The 21,068-nt window shown below is 42.1% G+C and overlaps 2 protein-coding genes across 4 annotated transcripts in view; both read left to right on the top strand.

The window, feature by feature from the left end:
• LOC106602003 (bromodomain adjacent to zinc finger domain protein 1A) overlaps window positions 1–15,053 on the top strand; it is a 46,227-nt gene extending 31,174 nt beyond the window's left edge. For 2 of the 3 annotated variants that reach the window (XM_014194448.2, XM_014194456.2), the window contains exons 21-26: window positions 1,184–1,431; window positions 8,677–8,867; window positions 8,990–9,330; window positions 11,606–11,787; window positions 13,680–13,767; window positions 13,951–15,053. In XM_014194448.2, the coding sequence (XP_014049923.1) occupies window positions 1,184–1,431; window positions 8,677–8,867; window positions 8,990–9,330; window positions 11,606–11,787; window positions 13,680–13,767; window positions 13,951–14,123 (1,223 nt within the window). In that variant the 3' untranslated portion in view covers window positions 14,124–15,053. The remainder of the gene's footprint in view (window positions 1–1,183; window positions 1,432–8,676; window positions 8,868–8,989; window positions 9,331–11,605; window positions 11,788–13,679; window positions 13,768–13,950) is intronic. The other variant, XM_014194462.2, reaches the window with a different exon arrangement.
• A 193-nt stretch (window positions 15,054–15,246) lies between these two features.
• LOC106602033 (cofilin-2) lies at window positions 15,247–18,710 on the top strand. Its single transcript, XM_014194484.2, has 4 exons — window positions 15,247–15,415; window positions 16,604–16,911; window positions 17,090–17,166; window positions 17,556–18,710. The coding sequence occupies exons 1-4, from the start codon at window positions 15,413–15,415 to the stop codon at window positions 17,666–17,668; spliced, it is 501 nt and encodes a 166-aa protein (XP_014049959.1). The 5' UTR covers window positions 15,247–15,412; the 3' UTR covers window positions 17,669–18,710.
• The last annotated feature ends 2,358 nt before the right edge of the window (window positions 18,711–21,068 follow it).

Below are 21,068 nucleotides of genomic sequence, written 5' to 3'. Positions count from 1 at the left end.
ACACTTTCAGGCTGTGTAAGGGCTATTTGACCAAGAAGGAGAGTGATGGAGTGCTGCATCAGGTGACCTGGCCTCCACAATCACCCAACCTCAAACCAAATGAGATGAGTTGGACCTTAGAGTGTGATATGTGGGAACTCCTTCAAGATGGTTGGAAAAGCATTCCAGGTGAAGCTGATTTGAGAGAATGCCAAGAGTGCAAAGCTGTAATCAAGGCAAAGGGTGGCTACTTTGCAGAATCTCAAACATAAAATGTATATATTTTGTTTACTGTGTTATTTCATGGTTTTGATTCTACAATGTAGAAAATAGTAAAAAGGAAGAAACCCTTGAATGAGTAGGTGTCAACTTGACTGGTACTGTATATTATCTTAATGATACCAATCTGAAATAAGATAACAGTAAAATATGTACACTGTGTACAAAACATTAGGAACACCTTTCTAATATTGAGTTGCACCCCATTTTGCCCTCAAAAGCCCCAATTCGTCGGGGCATGGACTCTGCAAGGTGCCGAAAGCGTTCCACAGGGATGCTGGCCCATGTTGACTCCAATCCGGGCTTGATCACAACCGGCTGTGATTGGTTATCCCATAGGGCGGCGCACAATTGGCTGAGCGTCGTCCGGGTTTGGCTCGTATAGGCCGTCATTGTAGAGAATAATTTGTTTTTAACTGACTTGCCTAGTAAATAAAGGTTAAATGTATTTTTTAATTTTTTTTATTGCTTACTGTGGGTGGTGAACCATTCTTGATACACAAGGGAAACTGTTGGGAATGAAAAACCAGGCAGCGCTGCAGTTCTTGACGCACTCAAACCGGTGCGCCTGGCACCTACTACCATACTCCGTTTGTCTTGCCTATTCACCTTCTGAATGGAGCCCATACACAACCCACGTTAATGGTCTCGAGGCTTAAATCCTTCTTTTAACCCGTCATCTTCACTGGTTTTGAAGAGGATTTACAAGTGACATCAATAAGGGATCATGGCTTTCACCTGGACAGTCTGTCATGGAAAGAGCCGGTGTTCCTAATGTTTTGTACACTCAGTCTTGATCTGACAGACTGTCTCCCCTCCCCTCAGGTGGCTTTGACAGTGGTGGGTTGGTGAAGACTGTGTTGACTTGTGTTGTAGATGATGGAGAGGAATGGAGGATGTTTGACTGTGTTTCTGACCCCATCAGGAGGTAGTGACAGTGGTCGGGTGGTGAAGACTGTCCAGGAGCGTTGGAGGGAGTCTCTGCTGGGCTGTTCCAGCCTGTCTCAGGTCTTCCTCCACCTCTCCACACTGGAGCGCAGTGTCATCTGGGCCAAGTCTCTGCTCAACGCCCGTTGTAAGGTCTGTCGCAGGAAGGGAGATGCAGAAAACATGCTGCTGTGTGACAGTTGCGACAGAGGACACCACATCCACTGTGTCCGCCCCAAACTCAAGGTAGGATGGATTATGCTTTTGTTCACACATGGCCTGCAGGGTTGGATGACGTCAACCTTTGTGCTATGGTGCTTAGGTACCCATAAAACATTTAGATATACGATGGTATCGCCCCGTTGGTCAACCATAAAAAAAAGCTAGCGCGAAGGAAGGACGAGGGGAATCATGGCAAAATATATGGACTTTATTTTTATAGATTTCTCTGTGGGATAATGAGGTTTCGACTGTAGCGTGATGAGTTGGACAATTATGAAGGCGCCAGCTGCAGAGCATGCAACTCTGCTGTCCCCAGAACTAGATGATATTCAATGGTTTGCATCTTCCTCTCTTACTAGGCCTAGGCTATATATTGTAGGTGGGTTGAAGCCTACATTGCTAATGATTAGCTATGGAAATGGCCCTCTTCTACACATTTCTTAAGATTTGCTCAGCTGTACTTAATGTTTTCAGTTTTTTTTCTCATTCGATTTTTTTCCATTTCGATATTGTTTAGTCAATTTCACTTGTTGCCTGAAATGTCATTCGAAATCAAGCTGTGCTAGAGAATCGCCTTATAGACAGACTTTCACAATTGTTCTATTTTGAAAGCTGCAACTTTAGGACATTAAACACTTTATTAGAATGGCCTATTTGGGAAATACTCTTCGTAACTTTAACTTGTCTTAATGCATTGGTAGGCTATTTTAATTAGTAGGATTGTTTGTTCCCAACGGCAAGGAGGGAAGCACGCATTAAGGTTTGCTCCACTGTAAGGTTTGTTCAAACTACTCGTTAGAAAAATCTATCTTTTACACCACACATTGCATGGTACTCCTTTCTTTCTCATATTTCTCAAGTGAACAGCAAACCTGGTTTTAAGAAACAGTTACAATCAACACCTTTCCCCTATTTGACCTAGATAGTTTGTGTATGTATTAGTGGTGCAACGATCACAACTCACGGATCAGATCACGGCTTTGAGTCATGGATCTGATTTGTTTTTCGGGTTAGCAAAAAAAGGGAGTCTAACTTTGCTTTCCATTTATTACTTGAAAAACACTTAAAGCAAGGAAGTTTTCAATGTTTAAATAAATAAAATCTTAAAATATATAAAATACTCAATTGTTAAATTAAAGTGCAATATGAGGCATGATACCTTCTTCCTTTGAACAATAGTGAATAAAAGAAAATTGCCTGTGTCCACATCAAAAAAAGGAAGCAAAGCAGACTTGAACTTATAACTTCAAAATCTTTTTCAAAAAGATGAGAAAGTCTACATTGTCTGGGGAGAGGGGAGACCTCTTTGCAGTCACTATGTCCCCTGCCTTGGAGAACACCCTCTCGCTAGGAACTGAAGTGCCAGGTAGCGTCTCGCCATCATGGCAATATGAAGGTATTTACACTCATTGCTTTTCCACCATGCCAGTGGATCACCATCCACTGGGATGCCTCCTCTTTGATGGTGTTGGAAAACGTCTTGCCTGTGTCCTTGCTCACAAAGGTCTCCCCGAAACGCTCCTTCATGGCCAAATTATTTTGTGGAGGAGGTGCCTCTGAGTCTGTGTCGGTTCTGTGGCCAATTACTTGATCTATTAAACAAATGATTTATTATCATATTTCATAGAACTATAATTGTGGCAATACCATTATTCCAAGTCAAAAATGGATGATTCTAATAGCAATAGCATAGATGACGATTAGACTGCAGTATATTTATTATTTAAGTAATTCACTTTAAAAAAAAAAAATACACACTCTTAGTGGCAATCGGGGAGCTCACGTGTAGGGAGGGATAGGGAGAAAAACTTGGATCAGTGCAGTAGATCTGAGGTATGGGGATTTAATGGAGCTTGAATTTAGATGGTGAGTTTTCACTTGGGGCCATGATTGTAGAATCCTTGCAGAGGAGAAAAAAAAGAGAAGAGCAAATAAGCAGAGTAATAACGAGAACCAACAATTTCACAACAACTACCACACAAGTGTGACGGAATTAATAAGAATATGTACATATAAATATATGGATGAGCAATGGCCGTGCGACATAGGCAAGATGCAGTAGATGGTATAGTATATACATATGAGATGAGTAATTTAGGGTATGTAAACATATCAAGTGGCATTGTTTAAAGTGACGAGTGATACATTTATTACATCCAATTTTTAATTAAGTGGCTAGAGATTTGAGTCAGTATGTTGGCAGCAGCCACTCAATGTTAGTGATGGCTGTTTAACAGTCTGATGGCCTTGAGATAGGAGCTGTTTTTCAGTCTCTCGGTTTTCCTGACACCACAGTCCTAGGGCCCTCACCTCCTCCCTGTAGGCTGTCTCGTTGTTGGTAATCAAGCCCACTACTGTTGTGTCGTCTGCAAACTTGATGATTGAGTTGTAGGTGTGCATGGTCACTCAGTCGTGGGTGAACAGGGAGTACAGGAGAGGGCTGAGAACGCACCCTTGTGGCGCCCCAGTGTTGAGGATCAGCATGGTGGAGATGTTGTTTCCTATCCTCACCACCTAGGGGCAGCTCGTCAGGAAGTCCAGGACGCAGTTGCACAGGGCGGTGTCGAGACCCAGGGTCTCGAGCTTAATGATGAGTTTGGAGGGAGGGTACTATGGTGTTAAATGCTGAGCTGTAATCGATGAACAGCATTCTCATATAGGCATTCCTCTTGCCTGGGTGGTAGGGCAGTGTGACTGTGTCGTCTGCGGACCTATTGGTGTGGGTCTAGGGTGTCAGGTAGAGTGAAGATGATATGATCCTTGACTAGTCTCTCAAAGCACTTCATGATGACTACAGGGCGATAGTCGTTTAGCTCAGTTACCTTGGCATTCTTGGGAACAGGAACAACGGTGGCCCTCTTGAAGCATGTGGGAACAACAGACTGGGATAAGGATTGATTGAATATGTCCGTAAACACACCAGCCAGCTCGTCTGCGCATGCTCTGAGGACGCGGCTAGGGATTCCGTCTGGGCCGGCAGCCTTGCGAGGGTTAGCACATTTAAATGTTTCACTCACATTGCCCACGGTGAAGGCGAGCCTGCAGGTTTTGGTAGCAGGCTGTGTCAGTGGCACTGTATTGTCCTCAAAGCGAGCAAAGAAGTTGTTTAATTTATCTGGCACTTCAGTTCCTAGCGAGAGGGTGTTCTCCACGGTAGAGGAAATAGTGATACCCTCTCCACAAACAATGTAGACATCCTCATCTTTTTGAAAAATAATTTGAAGTTATAAACTCAGGTCTGCAAGACGTCGGTGTCCGCGATGGGGCTGGTTTTCTTTTAGTAATCCGTGGTTGTCTGTAGACCCTGCCACATACGTCTCGTGTCTGAGCCGTTGAATTGCAACTCTACTTTGTCTCTATACTGACGCTTAGCTTGTTTGATTGCCTTGCGAAGGGAATAGCTACACTGTTTGTATTCGGTCATGTTTCCGGTCACCTTGCCATGATTAAAATCAGTGGTTCGCACTTTCAGTTTTGCGCGAATGCTGCCATCAATCCACGGTTTCTGGTTGGGGAAGGTTTTAATGGTCACCGTGGGTACAACTTCACCGATGCACTTGCTAATAAACTCGTTCACCGAATCAGCGTATACATCAATGTTGCTGTCTGAGGCTATCCGGAACATATCCCAGTCCACGTGATCGAAGCAATCTTGAAGCGTGGAATCCGATCGGTCGGACCAGCGTTCAACAGACCTGAGCAGGGGCGTTTCCTGTTTTAGTTTCTGTCTATGTGCTGGGAGCAACAAAATGGAGTCGTGGTCAGATTTGCTGAAAGGAGGGCGAGGGAGGGCTTTGTATGCGTCGCGAAGTTAGATGATCCAGAATGCTGCCAGCCCAGGTTGCAGATTCAATATGGTGATCCCATACATGAGACTTAAATGAAGCGGGAGGTTTTTCCAGTTCTTCAGCTCCTCCGCTAACCATGTCTGTCACTGCTCTTTTTTCTTTGCTTTTTGCAACACGAGCATCCAGGATTGATTCGTTGGGATTCAACATGCCCCGTTCTCAAGAACAGTTCACACAACTGTTTTATATAAAAAAAATCAAATCAACCTTCAGGCTTCAGAATAAAACACAGCACGCATCTGTCTTTATCTTTTCAGTGCAACTCTGCATTGAGATTTAGGGAATTATTACTTTAAAAAGTGTTTCACACCATGATGGTTGAACTTTGCAATTGATCCGCGGTTCACATGCATGGTGAACCGCGGGGGGTGATCAACTATGGTCCGTTACACCACCAGTATGTATTGATATGTAGGCTTTTTGAAATTTCTTTTAAAATGTATGTGGGCATTGTGTCAAGAAGAGCCCGTGTGGCTCAGTTGGTAGAGCATGGTGTTTGCAACGCCAGGATTGTGGGTTCGATTCCCACGGGGGACCAGTACAGGAAGAAGAAAAAAAATGTATGCATTCACTACTGTAAGTCACTCTGGATAAGAGCGTCTTCTAAATGACTAAAAATGTTTAAAAAAATGTAAAAGAAGCAGTGCGGCTTGGTTGGGTTGTTTCGGAGGACGCATGGCTCTCGACCTTCACCTCTCCCGAGTCCGTACGGAAGTTGCAGCGATGAGACAAGACTGTAACTACTACCAATTGGATACCACAAAATTGGGGAGAAAAAAGAGCTTTTAAAAAAAGTCTGCTGCAGAGAGACAGGAGCCATGAGAAAACGAGTTCTTTCACTCAGTCAACTTCGGTACAACATACTATGGGGAGTGGCACTCTCGAGACTTCGGTTGAATGATCTACAATTACGCCTGACAAGGACAATGAAATCCACTCCTCGCTGGAAGCCCCGCCTTCCACAGGTGATAAGCGTGAGGCTCAGATTCATTCCTTCAATTATTTCGCTCTTTACCTTGTTTACAGTAACTATTCACGCTGCTAAAACAAACAAATGGAAAACGACTGTCTTGCATTGCTGCAACTAAACTGTCCCATAGTGGTAGGTTGTGCTCACCCCATGGATGTTGTGTGCTGAAGCTTGTACTTGTTTTGTAATAATTTGTTGTTGTTATTCTTCAGTTTGTTAGTGCAATGAGTAAGATGGCTAAGAAATTGACAGACGACGATGGCTAAGCCGGGTTTGGGGTCATGCCCCCTGTCAGGGTTATAGCATTTTTCTGAAAGATACTCACGCTCTGTGTAGTTTCTCTGCTTGGAGGACGCTCAGGCGGCTCTCGCTCGAACCGGTCCGTGTGCACATTGCCACATACTGTGTACAAACTCCCTGGAAAGACGTGTAGAATTCTTCGGCTTTCCTTTTCAGGGACCGATGGGGTGGTCAGCGCAAATGTCTTGTCTGCCTGCGCGTGGGGCATGGAGTGGCTGCCCGCGCCCAACCCTGGCAATGTGTGCTCTGTGGCCAGTTCCGGGAGGTTTTTTTGAAGAGTGAGAGCGGCCAGGTTCGGTGGGTAACCCCCGCCACCTGTCTGCCTCGGTCAAGCACAACTTATTTCTCTTCCCAGACTTGTTGATGAAGGATCCGGTCCCACCTCGGTGATCTGGTCCTACATCGACTTTCGAGATCGGGCTAGCTAAACGAGCGCTGCAAAGCATGCTAGCCAGGTTGGCTAATTTGCCGAGGCGAGTTAGCTATTACCTTGGCACATATCTGATTGACAAGTGCGTCCCTCCGCAAAAACACTACTGTGACAAGTTCCCCCACGTTTGACCAACGGGATACTACGTCAGCCATTGCCAGAGCCCCCTGTGCCCGTAAAGGGGCCGGGCTTCATGCAGGCTATAGTCTCATGGCAGCACAACACATGTTGGAAGCTTGTCCATGTTTAATGCTCCCCCGCCTGTTGTCCCAGGCGCCCGGGCAGGATTGGCAAGCGATGCCAGAGATTTTGTTCCTTTGGGCTAGAGGTTTACCTCCGGAGGTTATTGCTACCATTCCGTCTACAAGGGCACCCCCCACGAGAGGACTGTATGGGTATAAGTGGCCAGCATTTGAACTCTGGTGCCAAGATAAAGGACTTGTTCCTTTTCGGTGCTTTATAAGGGGCATCCTTATGTTTCTACATGACCTTTTCAAGCATTCTCTGCTTTACGTGTACATGGCTGCTGTCTGAGTGTCATGTGGGAATTGGGCCTCACTGGGCGCTTCCTGGTGGTGCGGTTCCTGAAGTGTGTGTGTGTGTGTGATCTCTGACCGGTCTCGCTGGTTTTGGAGGCATTGTGCGGGCCCCCTTTGAGCCTCTGAAGTCGGTGGATCTGAAGATCCCCTACAACAAAACCTACCTGCTCATGGCTTTGGCCTCGGCCAAACATATTGGGAACCTCTGCGTTATCCGTACACCCTTCCTGTACTCAGTTTGTGGAAGGGCGTTCTCTAAGCAGCGTCTCTCCAGCTGGATAGTGGATTGTGGCGGCTATCTCGATGGCATATAGCAGCAAGAGGCAAGCATTACCTAGCGGTGTACGCGCCCTCTCCACCATGGGTCTGGCAGCGTTGTGGTCGTTGTTTTAAAGGGTCAACTATCGGAGTTATTTTTGAGCATCACTGCACACTTTTGAGGTTTTGTCGCTTGGATGTCACTGCTCCCAGTAAAGCACAGTGTGTTTACAGCTGGGTCAGGGGAAAGTCACAAGGCAGCGCTCCATAATCACTATACCCGCATCTCGCGTGGTCAGGTCTGGGTTGTCTGCCATGGGCCGTTTAATTTAGTATCAGTTGGGGTTGGCTTGGGGGGTGACTATTTCCCCGTAGTATGTTGTACTGAAGTTGACTGACAGAGAGAATGTAATGTTATGACTATAACTATGGTTCCCTGAAGGAGGGAAACAAGGTACAACACCTGTTTTGGTCCCGCACCACCCATTCCTGGGCTTGGTGAAGAGGGGCCTTAAATTAAAGGAATGAAACTGAGCCTCGCGCTTTTCGCTCGTGGAAGGCGGCACATCCAGCGAGGCACGGGTTTCATCGGCCTTGTCAGGCGTGATTGTAGAGCCTTCAACCGAAGTCGTGCGAGTTCGGATCCCCATAGTATGTTTTACCGAAGTTGACTGACTGAAAGGCAATAATAGTTAGTCATAACGTTACGTTTTGGTCAGTCATCGAAATAAGTGCCAAACAAATTCCATCTCTATTTAAAAAGATGGAAGACAAGCTATGAAGTAAAAAAGTGGAGTTTGGGTGCAGGTACAGCCAACTAGGGCCAAAATAATATTGCGACATTGTCGATACGATATATTGTTAAAAATGTCCTGATAGTTACATATCTAAACCTCTCCTTTGCTCTCTATCTATGTTGTCCAGGCTGTCCCAGAAGGGGACTGGTTCTGCCCGGAGTGCCGTCCCAAACGGCGAGCCAACCGCCTCACCTCCCGCCAACGCTCCTCTGTCGACTCTGAGGAAGAAGTGGAGGAAGAGGAGGAGTCTGAGGATGAAGTGGAAGAAGAATCGGAGGAAGAGGAATCGGAGGAGGAGACCGAGGAAGAAGAGAAGAGGTGCGTTTTGAGCGTCACTATACTTGTAATTGTGTTGATAGTAAATTACCTTAAAACCAAAACATTGCGTATTCATATCTGAAGTTTCCCTTCCTCAATTCAGTCTCCCTCTTCTCCTATAGTGTCACTAAAAAGGGCCGGACTGCTGTGAAACCTCCTGTGCCTACTACCAAAGGCAGTCGGTCAAATAGCAGGACCACCAGCAGCTCAAGTCATTCCACTCCCCGGAGCCAGCAGACTACCCCCAAACAGGCCCTCTCGGCCGGGAAGGGAGCCTCCGCCAAGTCCTCAGGGAAGAAGCCCACCCCAGTCTCCAACGGCAGACGCCCACCACGGCCAGGCAGCAGAGTCAGCTCTCGGCTCAGTCACGAGATACTGGCCTCCAGCGGTACCTCCAGCAGGACAAGCAGCCAGCCTACTCCATCTCCCTCTCAGGCAGACTCTCGTAGAAGATCCATCTCCGGTAAGACCGGTTCTGCCAAATGTTTCTGTACAGAAGTATTGAATGTTAATTTTGTCATGTATAGTGCCTTCAGAAAGTATTCATACCCCTTGACTTATTCCATATTTTGTGGCTTTACAGCCTGAATTCAAAATGGGTTAAATATAAAAAATGTCTCACCTCTACACAAATTACCCCACAATGACTAAGTCAATGTGTTTTTAGAAATATTTGCAAATGTATTAAAAATGAAATTCAGAAATCTGTTACATAAGTATTCACAATAGGGCTGCCGATATGGCCTAAATCATATTTGTTGAATTTTTTTTACAACTTATGGCCGATTTTCACAATTTATTTATTTTTCTCCAAGTAAGCTTTGTTGTACAATTAAAGGTCAGATATATTATTTCTGACTGAAATGCAGTGTAATGAATACATGGCTTGTGAAATTATACTTGTGCTTAATATAAGCCTTCCGCAGTCAAAAGACTAATTATTTTATCAAAATAGTTTAACCTGCTTTTTTGCAATCACTGATCAATCAGGCTTTCATATCTATGAAAATGTCCTTTTTGTTACAGATTTAACCAGAACCATGCATAATGCACATTCACTTCTTGTAGCAGGCATAATAGAAAATGAACACAGGTCTCATAAACAGTCTCTTAAGAACAAGCCCACGTGCTAGTGAGTATCCAGCTAATCTTTATAGGAATCTTTATTTCAAGTTTAGCCATCTTGGATCAATTTGCTAGCTATTTACAGTTTTAATTATGAACACACCCTTCTGTCATTCTCCAACTATTTGAACAGCATGCTAGCCTGTCCACTTTGTTCAGATGTTGAAATCAAGCTGCCTACCTTATTTCTCAGAATGCGAGAGTTGCCAATTCCTTCTATTTGTTTTATGCTTATTGCACATTTTATAAAACACAGCTAGTATAAGTCTTTGGCTAAAATGCTGCTAGCGGTAGGTGGTACCACAGTGTGACGCACCAACAACATATATTTTCCAGAATCAATGTTCATTAATATACTCCTGTTTTAGGAGTGTCTGCTGTGCGCAATCTGAGCAATTCAAAGGCTTTTGTTAGAAAGGTTAACTTCTCTTACTGTGTGTACGGAGAGCAAGAAGCGAAGCGAAATAGTTCACTCTAGCTAAAATCCCAATGTGTTTCTATAGGTTTATTTTGGCCCTAAGCTTGTCACCTACCTTCCCGCCTCTGGAACAATGGCTCCCATTGCTATGGAGAGACATGGGCATCTTGTCATTATATACAGATATCTGGTGTAAATGAGAAGGCGAACAGAAGGAGCGAAGGAGACGACCAAAAAGACATAAGAACTAGCGGACATAAACACTCATAAAAACAAAACTAAAAACGTTATTATTGCAATACAGGCATTTGGAATATCGCACAAAAACATACATTTGAATTCATTCAATATATCGCCTTAATTCACACACCTGGGTCAATACATGTTAGAATCACATTTGGCAGCAATTATAGCTGTGAGTCTTTCTGGTTTAGTCTAAGTGCTTTGCACACCTGGATGCAATTTTCATGTCGCCATTGATCTTTAAGACGATTTTAAGTAAAAACTAAGGCCACTCGAACGTTAAACGTTGTTTTTTTCCCCCTCCTATCACAGCCAATAAACTAACTGTTTTAAAGTCACCATTGGCCTCATGTTGAAATCCCTGAAATTCCTCCTCTCCGTCAACGGAGTTAGGAAGGACGCCTGCATCATTGTAGTGACTGGGTGTGTTAATGCACTGTCCAAAATGTAATTCATTTTATCTTATCTAATTTACCGATAGGTGCTCTTTGCCTGGCCTTTGGTTGAAATTCATGTTTTGACTGAGGGACCTTACAGATAATTGTATATGTGGGGTACAGGGATGAGGTAGTCGTACACTGAGTCCATGCAACTTATGTTTTCACTCCTGGACTTATTTAGGCTTGCCATAACAGAGGTTGAATACTTATCAACTCTAGACATTTTAGCTGTTCATTTTTTATTAATTTATATTATGGGATTAATTTTACGTTATGGGATATTGTCTCACTGGTTTACACATAATCTCCATTTAACAAATTCAGGCTGTAACACAACAAAATGTGAAAGGATAAGGGGTGTGAATACTTTCTGAAGGCGCTGTAGCGCTTGAAAATCCTCAGGGGGTGTCTTAAGTTACACAACTTCCTTCTAGTTGAGTCATTTTCTGTTTTTCTCACACAGTGCACATCTTTGATATTCACAATCGGCTACATCTTCTCTGTTTCTCCAGCAGAGGTCTCCCCCAAGCCCAAGCTGGTCCTGACTCCCTCGGTCTCAGGTTCTTCGTCCAGTCGCCGCAGCTCAGGGAGGAACCTGGGAGTCCATGAACTGTCTGCCTGCGAGCACCTGACCGTAGAGCTAGTCAGACATGAAGACAGCTGGCCCTTCATGAAGCTGGTGTCCAGGATACAGGTAATGCATGACTTTTAAAGGTACATTTCTATCCGTTCCAGCCTGGCTCACAGAGAAACGCATATGCGCGCATGCATTTAAAGACACACCCACACACAGGCAGCACTCCTATGAATACACTTGGAATACAACTAGCTACCTCACTAGGGACGCCTACTATCTAACTCAGGGGTTTCCAATCTTTTTTCCCAGGGCCCCCCTTTTTTCCACATTGTAATTGTTTGTTTTTAAACAGAATTCAATGTAGTTTAACAAGAATCATGACATCTTATATTTAGGCTATTCAATGATATAATAATGGATAAGGAAAATAAATCTAGACCCCATTTCCCCAAATGTTATTCCGCTACCAAATGTTCTATCATTTATATGGACCCTCAATTTAATTATTCATATTGTCTTTTACTAAAAGTGAATAGATCAATTGATGGCGAGAGTCACGCATTGTATAAGATTACTTCCCAAGCCAAGTCCAATTTCTTTGATTCCTCGACTATAGGTCCGTAGGTCAGTTTCTGAATGTCAGAGAGAAATACAAAATATCCCCATATGCATCAGTTGTCTTCTGGCATCTTACTGCGCGTTTCTATTTATGCATCCTTATAGATCTGTATAAACAATCCCAAATGTATATATTTTTAAAACCGTGTTATGTATTTTTTTATGTATTTGAGGGAAGGTCCTAGTTGTTGGGTCAATTAGACCATTCCCATTTCATGCTCATCTAAAACATTTAGTTATTTCACTATATTTTGGTAAGTTAGCTGCCTGGCATTGATCTTACTATGTAGCAGGTGTTGGAACCAAATGTATTTTCCAGTCGTTTCGTTCGGAACAGAATATATATATATATATATCTTTTTTCATTCCACTTTTCCAACCAGCAAAATAAAGTATGAAGTTCCTTTTGAAACCTTCCTTTTGAAACCACATTTAGCTTGACATTAAATTACTTCACCAAGTACTGTGAATAGAGCAGTTTTTTTATGCTGTGGGCCAAAGTTATAGTTTACATGCTAGTATGGGGCAGAAGAGGCAACAGACTAAAGCAGGTGGGGAGAAAGTGAGAAAGTTTGAGGGAGAAGGCCTGCTATGAAGCGCTGGGCATCTTATTGTTATGACATGCATTATCTGAAATAGGCCCGTAGAATTATACCTACGGAGGACTGGCTTCTATGAAGGAACTTTGAATGTCTTCAGTGTTAGTTTAATGTTGGCCCAAAACTAGCAAGCTAACAAGCTTGAGTGTGCAGAGCGGCACCAGAACTAAAGCTGCGATCACCTTTTTTTTTAGGCAACCCGGTTTTCTACCCCAGCTTCAAACAGCAGGAAATATAATATTTTTGGTTATGGTACAATGACTCTACATTATACATGCTTGTTTTGTCACATAAACTGGAATTAGAATTTTATCAACCAGGAAATGGCAGGGCGATTTCTACATATACACCTTTAAACATGTCTTACCTTTTTGTAGTTAATACATCTTATGTGAAACATAACTATAGTATCCTTAACTAGTGTTGAAAAAGTTAATCCATTGTTTAATTAAAACTGAATCAAGTTTGTAACGTCAATAGTAGGCTAGTAGACTATGCTTCGGGAGGGGCAGGTAGCCTACGCACGTGCACACACAGTGGAAAAGATTTTTTGCTGGCAGGTAGACACTGGAATTAACTGTACGGGCAGCAAATGCACATCAATCTCCCTAATGCTTTTGGAAACTTGGGCAGAAAAAGTTCACGTTGATCCACTGAGGCAAAAAAGACACACAAAAAATTTAACTACAGCGTATTTTCTATATTTGCGGGCACGTGACAAATAAATGTTTATTTGATTAGTCGGGCGGTTACTTGTATACCCCTCTGATTTATCTGTCCTCACTTCTGCAGGTTCCAGACTACTTCGACATTATCAAAAGACCCATAGCTCTGAGCACTATCAGAGAAAAGGTCAACAACTGTGAATATAAAACAGCTTGTAAGTTGATGTTTTGCTTTTACCTAAACCAACACAAATTAAAAGGCTTGAACCATCTCCTTGTTTACTGTATATTGAATAAAAAAATGTATCAACATGGAAAACAAGTTTTATGCGGTCATGGTCCTGCACACCAGATTTGAAATGATTTCTGATCATCATTTTCCCCCTCCTATCTCACAGCGGAGTACATTGAGGACGTGGAGCTCATGTTTGCCAACTGTTTACAATACAACCCTCGGCACACGAATGAAGCTAAAGCAGGAGCAAGGCTCCAAGCCTTCTTCAACTCAGAAGTCTCTAATCTGGGGCTGGCAGACCGGACCACTCCTCCACAGAAGCGGCCCCGGATGTAAAGCTGACTGACTGAAACTACTGAGACGTATTCATGCACACCGCTGCAAGCGTTTCATTAGTTTTGCGACAAAAAACTAAGTTTTGTTATTGGAAACTTTTCTTCTTTTTTTCTTTTCTTCTTTTTTCAAACCTTTATTTTATCAGGGAGTCATGCTGAGACCAAGGTCTCTTTTACAGATGAGCCCTGAATGACAGAAAATACACACATCAATATAAATACATGGTCATAATTCAGGTAGTCCCTCCGTTTCGTTCTGTTTTCTTCCATTTTGTTTCTAGTGAGTATGACCATGCATTGTAAAGTCTGAACAGTCCCAAACCATTTTGGAAGTGTTAATATCATACCCTCTCAAGATAAGGCAGGAACAACTATATCGCTGTGAAAGTATTTGCACTGAAAATTTCAAAACAAAGCCTATCTATTCGTATTCACTCAGGGTAAACAAATTGTCGTTTGAAACCAGGTTTCAACAGTGCATTTATTTTTTGTATATTGGCAGCATTCCTAGACTACTATTTTTGTGCACATACTTTTTTGTATGTGACTACTTCAGTTGATTTAGGTGAATTAAGTATTGAAACTTAATATGGACAGTTTAATTTTAGTTTCATAATATTGAACATATTTTACATCAGCTGTTTCAGGTTCCCATCTTTCAGTGAAACACTACACTGGAAACCAATATGTCCCTTATTTCTTATCATTCATTGGTTATTTATTTAGTTTTGAATGCAATAACTTTATTTATAATATTTCTATAGAACATGTTTTTGTAAAGAATTATGGCCTAGTTTTATGTTGAGTCTTTAGAAACTGTTTGGGATAGGGTCTAAATACTGAGTGTTGTCCCCCTAACTGTCACCTCTACTTTGTATTTGCTATCGTGTACATTTTCCTATATATAAAAATAAATTGGCTTTGTTTAATATTTCTTGGTCATCTCTCACTTTTGTTGCCAATGTCTTCTAAATAATTGTGAGCCGTATTGTTTTTAGGGTAGGTGTACATTTTTTTAGTAGGGTTAGAAAAATAACTTATAACGCTGCCTGAGTTGAGTGTAGAAGTCCGCAAGTCCTTGCTGAGCTTCATTGTCATCAGTATGTCACAGGATGAATTCCTCCTATCCCATTCCTGATCCCGCCCGCTGCAAGTGCACTGGCTCATACCGGCGCGCCCCTTACCAACACCTTTCTCCCCCGCTCTCCCAGTCCCACACACCCGGTCGGCTCGTCCAAACATTACCATATCTATTTACCCACATAATCACAGGACCGACGATCGGACAACATGGTAAAATCCTTTACTTTTCTAGCTAGATGTTAGGTAGTTTTCTAGTTCGGTGTAGATATAACTTTTTGTAACTTTGTTCCACTGGGCTGTTTTCGAAAAACGTTGCTTGCTTGCATACCAATGTTTGATTGCTGGTTATAGTTGCTTTGGACATTCCATAGTGATTAGCTGTAGCTACTAAGTTTGTTTCAAGTTAAATAATATACTGTTATTTAATTTCTAAAATCAGTTCCAGTTTAGGATTGCTGCAAGGCCTGCAGCCTAAGGCGGCCATTTTAATTTAATTATAGCGCAGTCCTCTGTCTAACGGTAATCGCTCTACTGCCCGTTAGCTAAACTTTCAGCTATTGAAGACAAGTTGGCTTCTAGCTAACGTTAAAACCAAACCTGCTGGCAATCATAATTTCTACGCTATAAGCTTCTTCTGTAGCTAGCTGGTTATTAGAACTAGGTAACTTGAAATGGTCTTACATGGCTCCTGTGCTGTTTGATTGCACTCGAGTCAAGCTAATAATGCGCCCATGCGGATTTCCACGCGTGTGTTCCCATACTAGCTAGTTTGCTGCAGTGGGCCTTGACACATGCAAAAGGTTGCTGGACACAGTGCTGGCTAGTTTCAGGTCTTATTCTCTGACAGTTGCTAGTGCGGTGGTCACTCAGTGGTCAGCGAGTCTCGTGCACTTTTGTGATAGAGGGTTAATAGTCAGTACACCACAGTGTTGGAATGTCCAATTGCCATGGATTGATTTTCTGGTCGAATTATCATCGCTATTGATGGAACACTTTGGCCAGCTGACATAGCCTATGTGGCATGCAAAATGACTCAGCAGGTGTGCTGGCAGGTAGTGTTGATTCATTGTAAATGAGTGTCAACGGAAAGGAAGGCTATGATCAATGCTGCAGTCACTTGTTATTCTGTCTGCATGACTCGTATCGGTAGCTAATGCTATAGCTACATACTGTATGTGTAAATGTTTGCTTTTCTTATACCTTCTAATAAAGACCCCCAGGGAAAGTATTTCTCATCCCCATGCTGTTTAGCTATGGGTCTAGATTCAATGTCCACATAATAAAGGGACATGACAATAACTGTAGCGTCTTAGCAGCATTGTGCCCTGTGTTTACTAGCTATTGAACAGGGCACGACCATATTGAAGGCTGCCATTTCATTCCCCCCTCTTTCCGCAGGCCTCTGGTGTCACTGTCAACGATGAAGTCATCAAGGTCTTCAATGACATGAAAGTCAGGAAGTCATCCTCTACCGAAGATGTAAAAAAACGTAAAAAGGCTGTGCTGTTTTGCCTCAGCGATGACAAGAAGAAGATTGTTGTGGAAGAGGGCAAGTGGATTCTGGTTGGTGACATTGGGGAGTCGGTGGACGACCCATACGCATGCTTCGTCAAGCTTCTACCTCTCAACGATTGCAGATACGGCTTATACGATGCCACATACGAAACAAAAGAATCCAAGAAAGAAGACCTGGTATTTATATTTTGGTACGTTTGAGTGTTGTAATGTAAGGAGAACCATAGCTCGGTGGCCCCAGGTATAAAAAAGTTTGAGAAGCACGGTCTTGGACTTTGGGTAAAATAACTGCTACTTTCATTTGTGTGGTATGGATTACAATGGAATAAGGACGTTATTAGTCTTATTAAATTGTTTCCCTCCTTCCAGGGCACCTGAGGGTGCTCCCTTGAAAAGCAAGATGATCTACGCTAGCTCTAAAGATGCCATTAAAAAGAAGTTCACAGGTGAGTGACAATGGCTATATCAAACTGCTATTCCTGTATGTTTGACCTGATACTGTATGATCGTGCTCAGTCATTTGTTCAGGTGAATTAGCATAGTCTAAACGGTTAACTTATAGTCAACTATCTTGTTAGAACTATTTAGACTTTTTTTTAAAACCGAAATAAGTTGTCTTTCCCTATCTATGTTCTATAAAAGTTTCATGGCTATAGCTTTTGAACTTATTCAAAACCCCATTCAATTTGAACCCCATAGAAAGTTTAGAAAATGTGTGGTGTCAAAACAAAATTCCCTCCGACACCCCTGCAATTATTGAAAGGGCCTTGTTAGTATTCAACACGACACAGTATAAAATGGATGGCAATCAGCTCTATACATCCCTTTCTTTCAGGTATCAAACACGAATGGCAAGTCAACGGATTAGACGACATCCAGGACCGCGCCACCCTGGCAGACAAGTTGGGGGGAAACGTGGTGGTATCACTCGAAGGGTTACCATTGTAAACGGGAAATACTACGTGCCATCTGGATTCCAGACGCTTTCACCTTAGCAGTTGTGTCTATGTAATTTGATCCTAAAGGAATAAGCTGTAGGCTTGTATTTTTTTCAGTTTTTATTATTATTATTTTTTTCGCACAAAGGAGATCTCATTAACATATGCAAAAGCCTACAAGTTTATTTTGCCAGCTGACTTCTTCAAAAAAAAATCCTGGTAGTTTTTTTTTTTTTTTTACCTTCGAGGAATGTTCACTCATCAGGTGTTTTGCCAAACAAATATGTACAGCAGCACCACACTACCTGAGATTAATAACACTCCCAAAACAAAGTTTAGCACTGTTTTTGCATTCTTTGCCGCCTAAACAGTGATGACTAGATGCTCAGTAGAGTAGGAAAATGTGAACGCTTTCTATAATGCCTTGACAGTCATATTCACTGCCCAGGTTACAGCTAAAAGCAAGTATTTTGCAATTATTAGGTTTTTCATATGACTGACTTATTTATTTGAAGTGTTCTATCGTATCCAATATGTTATTCGACCTGGCAAAACACGTAATAGACTATGCATATATGAAGCACTTTTTTGTTTATACACTACGAGTTGAGACAAAAAAGTTTCGAATAACTATAAAGAATATCTATATTTATGTCAACTAGAGATGTTACCTCAGTTTTCATTCCTGTTATGCATATGGACAAGAACAGATGAGTATTTGACTGTTCAATTGCCGCCTTACTTTCATTTGAATGTACAGTACACCACCGTAAAAAGGAGGGGTGGTGGTTGCAGTTTTTTTTTTAAACACTAAACAAAATAATTCAAAAATATCAGTAAAGATGGCAATATGTGCATTTGGAGCATTAAGTGGAACATTGTTTTTGAGATCGGGCGAGGAGGTTGCCACTTTGCAATAAAACCTTGTGGCAGATAATAGAAAGAAGTGTCTTCTGTTCTGGGTTGTCTGTCTGAGTGTATCTGTTCATTAGGAGGGCTGAGACGCAATAAAGAGATACATTAATGATTTCCTCTAACAGGAAATAGAAAGATCTGGTCTATATGCTATGTTATGCTATATTGCCTTGGTTAGTGTTTTATTCAATTAAACCAGGTGCAGTTAGTGAGTGACAATCTTCTGGGCTCTGTTCAGGAGGGCAGCTACAACTTAACGAAACATTCTGGTATAAATATATTGTGTACAATTGGGAATAATTTCAGCTCTATACATTTATATTTTCTGTGTGAAACTCCAAATGTTAATAAGGTTTTTTCCCTGATGCTTTTAAATCTAATATCTAGACTGTTGTGCGTGAAGCCAAGCTAGTAAGGCTATTTCTGTTGTAGTACAGCAAATCTTTAATGACCAACCTCTGATCATACTGTATGTCATTGTGAATTGGAGAACTGTAAACATGTCATTTAAATATTTATAGACAATCATATTTTTATGTAATGCTCTTTCAACCTTAACTTAGAGAACTGCAGTTTCCCAAATTAATCAAAGCACCTTTTTATACTCTCCATCTAAGTTTCAATGAACAGCCACGCCGGTCTGCCCTTGTCCCTTCATTTGAACAGGGCCAAGTGTTTCTAGGAAAGAGCGAGTGGTTTGTCTTCTACTGCAACTGGGCTGGGGGCCAGGCCTGCTGCCTTCTGCCTGTAGAGAATTTGATCTGCAGGCAGTGAGCAATCCTCTGCTGGTCAGAGCTATTTATGGCCAACACATGCTTTTGTGTCTTGTCATCGTTGTCCACAAATGGCAAAACTGGACAAGCTTCCAAAGAGCAACGAAAGGGAAGCCCTGGTAGAGGAGGAGAGTAGCAAGTTAAAGTACACACGCTTGCCGCTTGCTACCAAGAATGCTTTTCACACTCAAGGAACAGAATAGGAAAGAAGGGAATGGAAAAAAACACAAATCCTTGATGTATTATTATAAGATGTTGTAAACCCCTGCTTATGGGAAGTATCTAACGCAACAGATGGCCCAGTCCTGTGACAGCTGAAATATATGGTGTAGGTTGGCGTTGGTGTCACACCAAATAGACTTCGAACAAACTCTTGATTGTATCTCCGTCTGGACTGACTACGCTACAACTTAGTGAGCAACAAGTATTACCCAATGGTGTCCCCAGTGTCTAGAACATTGTAGTCTACTAGTCATGGTTAGGTAACCTAGTGGTTAAGAGCGTTGGGCCAGTAACCAGAAGGTCACTGGTTTGAATCCCCGAGCCGACTAGGTTGAAAATCTGGCCATATGCCCTTGAGCAAGGCAATCCTAATTGCTTCTGTAAGTCACTCTGGATAAGAGCGTCTGCTAAAGGACTAAACGTTTAATAATGTTATGAAACTGGTCTGAAGGCTACTGCTGTATAACTTATACGGGCAAGTCACACACACATGTCTATTGGGTAACTAAGTTACTTTTGTCCTCCGAAGAGGGAGGGTGGTGAATGGGCCGATAATAAAATAAAGATGTATGAGGATATTATCAGGAAGGTCAATACAGGTTATTCATTTTACTTTGTGACTTTTTGTTGAACTTTCAACTTCTACACACTGCCACATCAAGTGCATCCTATAGCCTTGTGGAACCAGCCCTGCATCCTATGCTCAGGCATATCATTTATGTTGGTCTTAACTAGTCTAAAAATAGTTTTAAGTAGTCTAATCAATATATCCAATACATTTGTCAATGAGCCAATTAAAGATGAAATCATAACTATTTTCCTCTTCAGTGGAAAATTCCATTAACGTTTCCCTACTGTGTTGAATTGAGAATGTGGTCTCTATCATAGCACTTCATGTAGACACCTACAGTACATGTAAGCCCATATACCCTCATGCACATGTTAAACAAAGTGCCTGTCATTCATGTCAACTCAGAATATGTGCCTGGACAAGTAAGATGAAAATAAACAAGTGACCTCTCCTTGCTCTCAACAAGATTCTCCATGCTAACAAGATGAGCACAGCCAGCCAGCGCATGTAGCTTGTCATTCAGAGTTATGATCATATGATACAGTCATACATCATTATAGTCAAACAACATCAGGGATGTAATGATGAAAGGGCCTGCAGTATCTAGGTGTGTGGATCAAATCAAAGTTTATTTGTCACCTGCAAAGGATCTTGCAGGTGTAAACAGTACAGTGACATGCTTACTTGCAAGCTCTCCTTAACAGTACAGTACATGTATACAATCTAGATGACAAAATCTAAATATTACCAAGTAATAGAAAGTAGTAATAATAGTAATATGACTAGTTGTGGAGGTGAAACTGTTATGTATCGTTATGAAGCAACAATTAGTGTTGTCACAGTTCTGCACTATGTCAAAACAACAAGCCATGTTGATGCTGTGATTAAGTTACACTCAAGTCTAGAATTGATTTGATTCATTACATTGG

Source organism: Salmo salar, chromosome ssa01, assembly GCF_905237065.1.
Source record: "Salmo salar chromosome ssa01, Ssal_v3.1, whole genome shotgun sequence".
Lineage (NCBI taxonomy): Eukaryota > Metazoa > Chordata > Actinopteri > Salmoniformes > Salmonidae > Salmo > Salmo salar.
The sequence above is the reverse complement of the archived record's forward strand: the minus strand, read 5'-3'. Positions and strand labels throughout refer to the sequence as shown.

Excerpts from the sequence above, each read along its gene's own strand:
- LOC106602033 (XM_014194484.2), top strand. Across the intron at positions 16,912-17,089 it reads GACCTGGTATTTATATTTTG|GGCACCTGAGGGTGCTCCCT; the intron begins GTACGTTTGAGT and ends CCCTCCTTCCAG. Across the intron at positions 17,167-17,555 it reads CATTAAAAAGAAGTTCACAG|GTATCAAACACGAATGGCAA; the intron begins GTGAGTGACAAT and ends CCTTTCTTTCAG.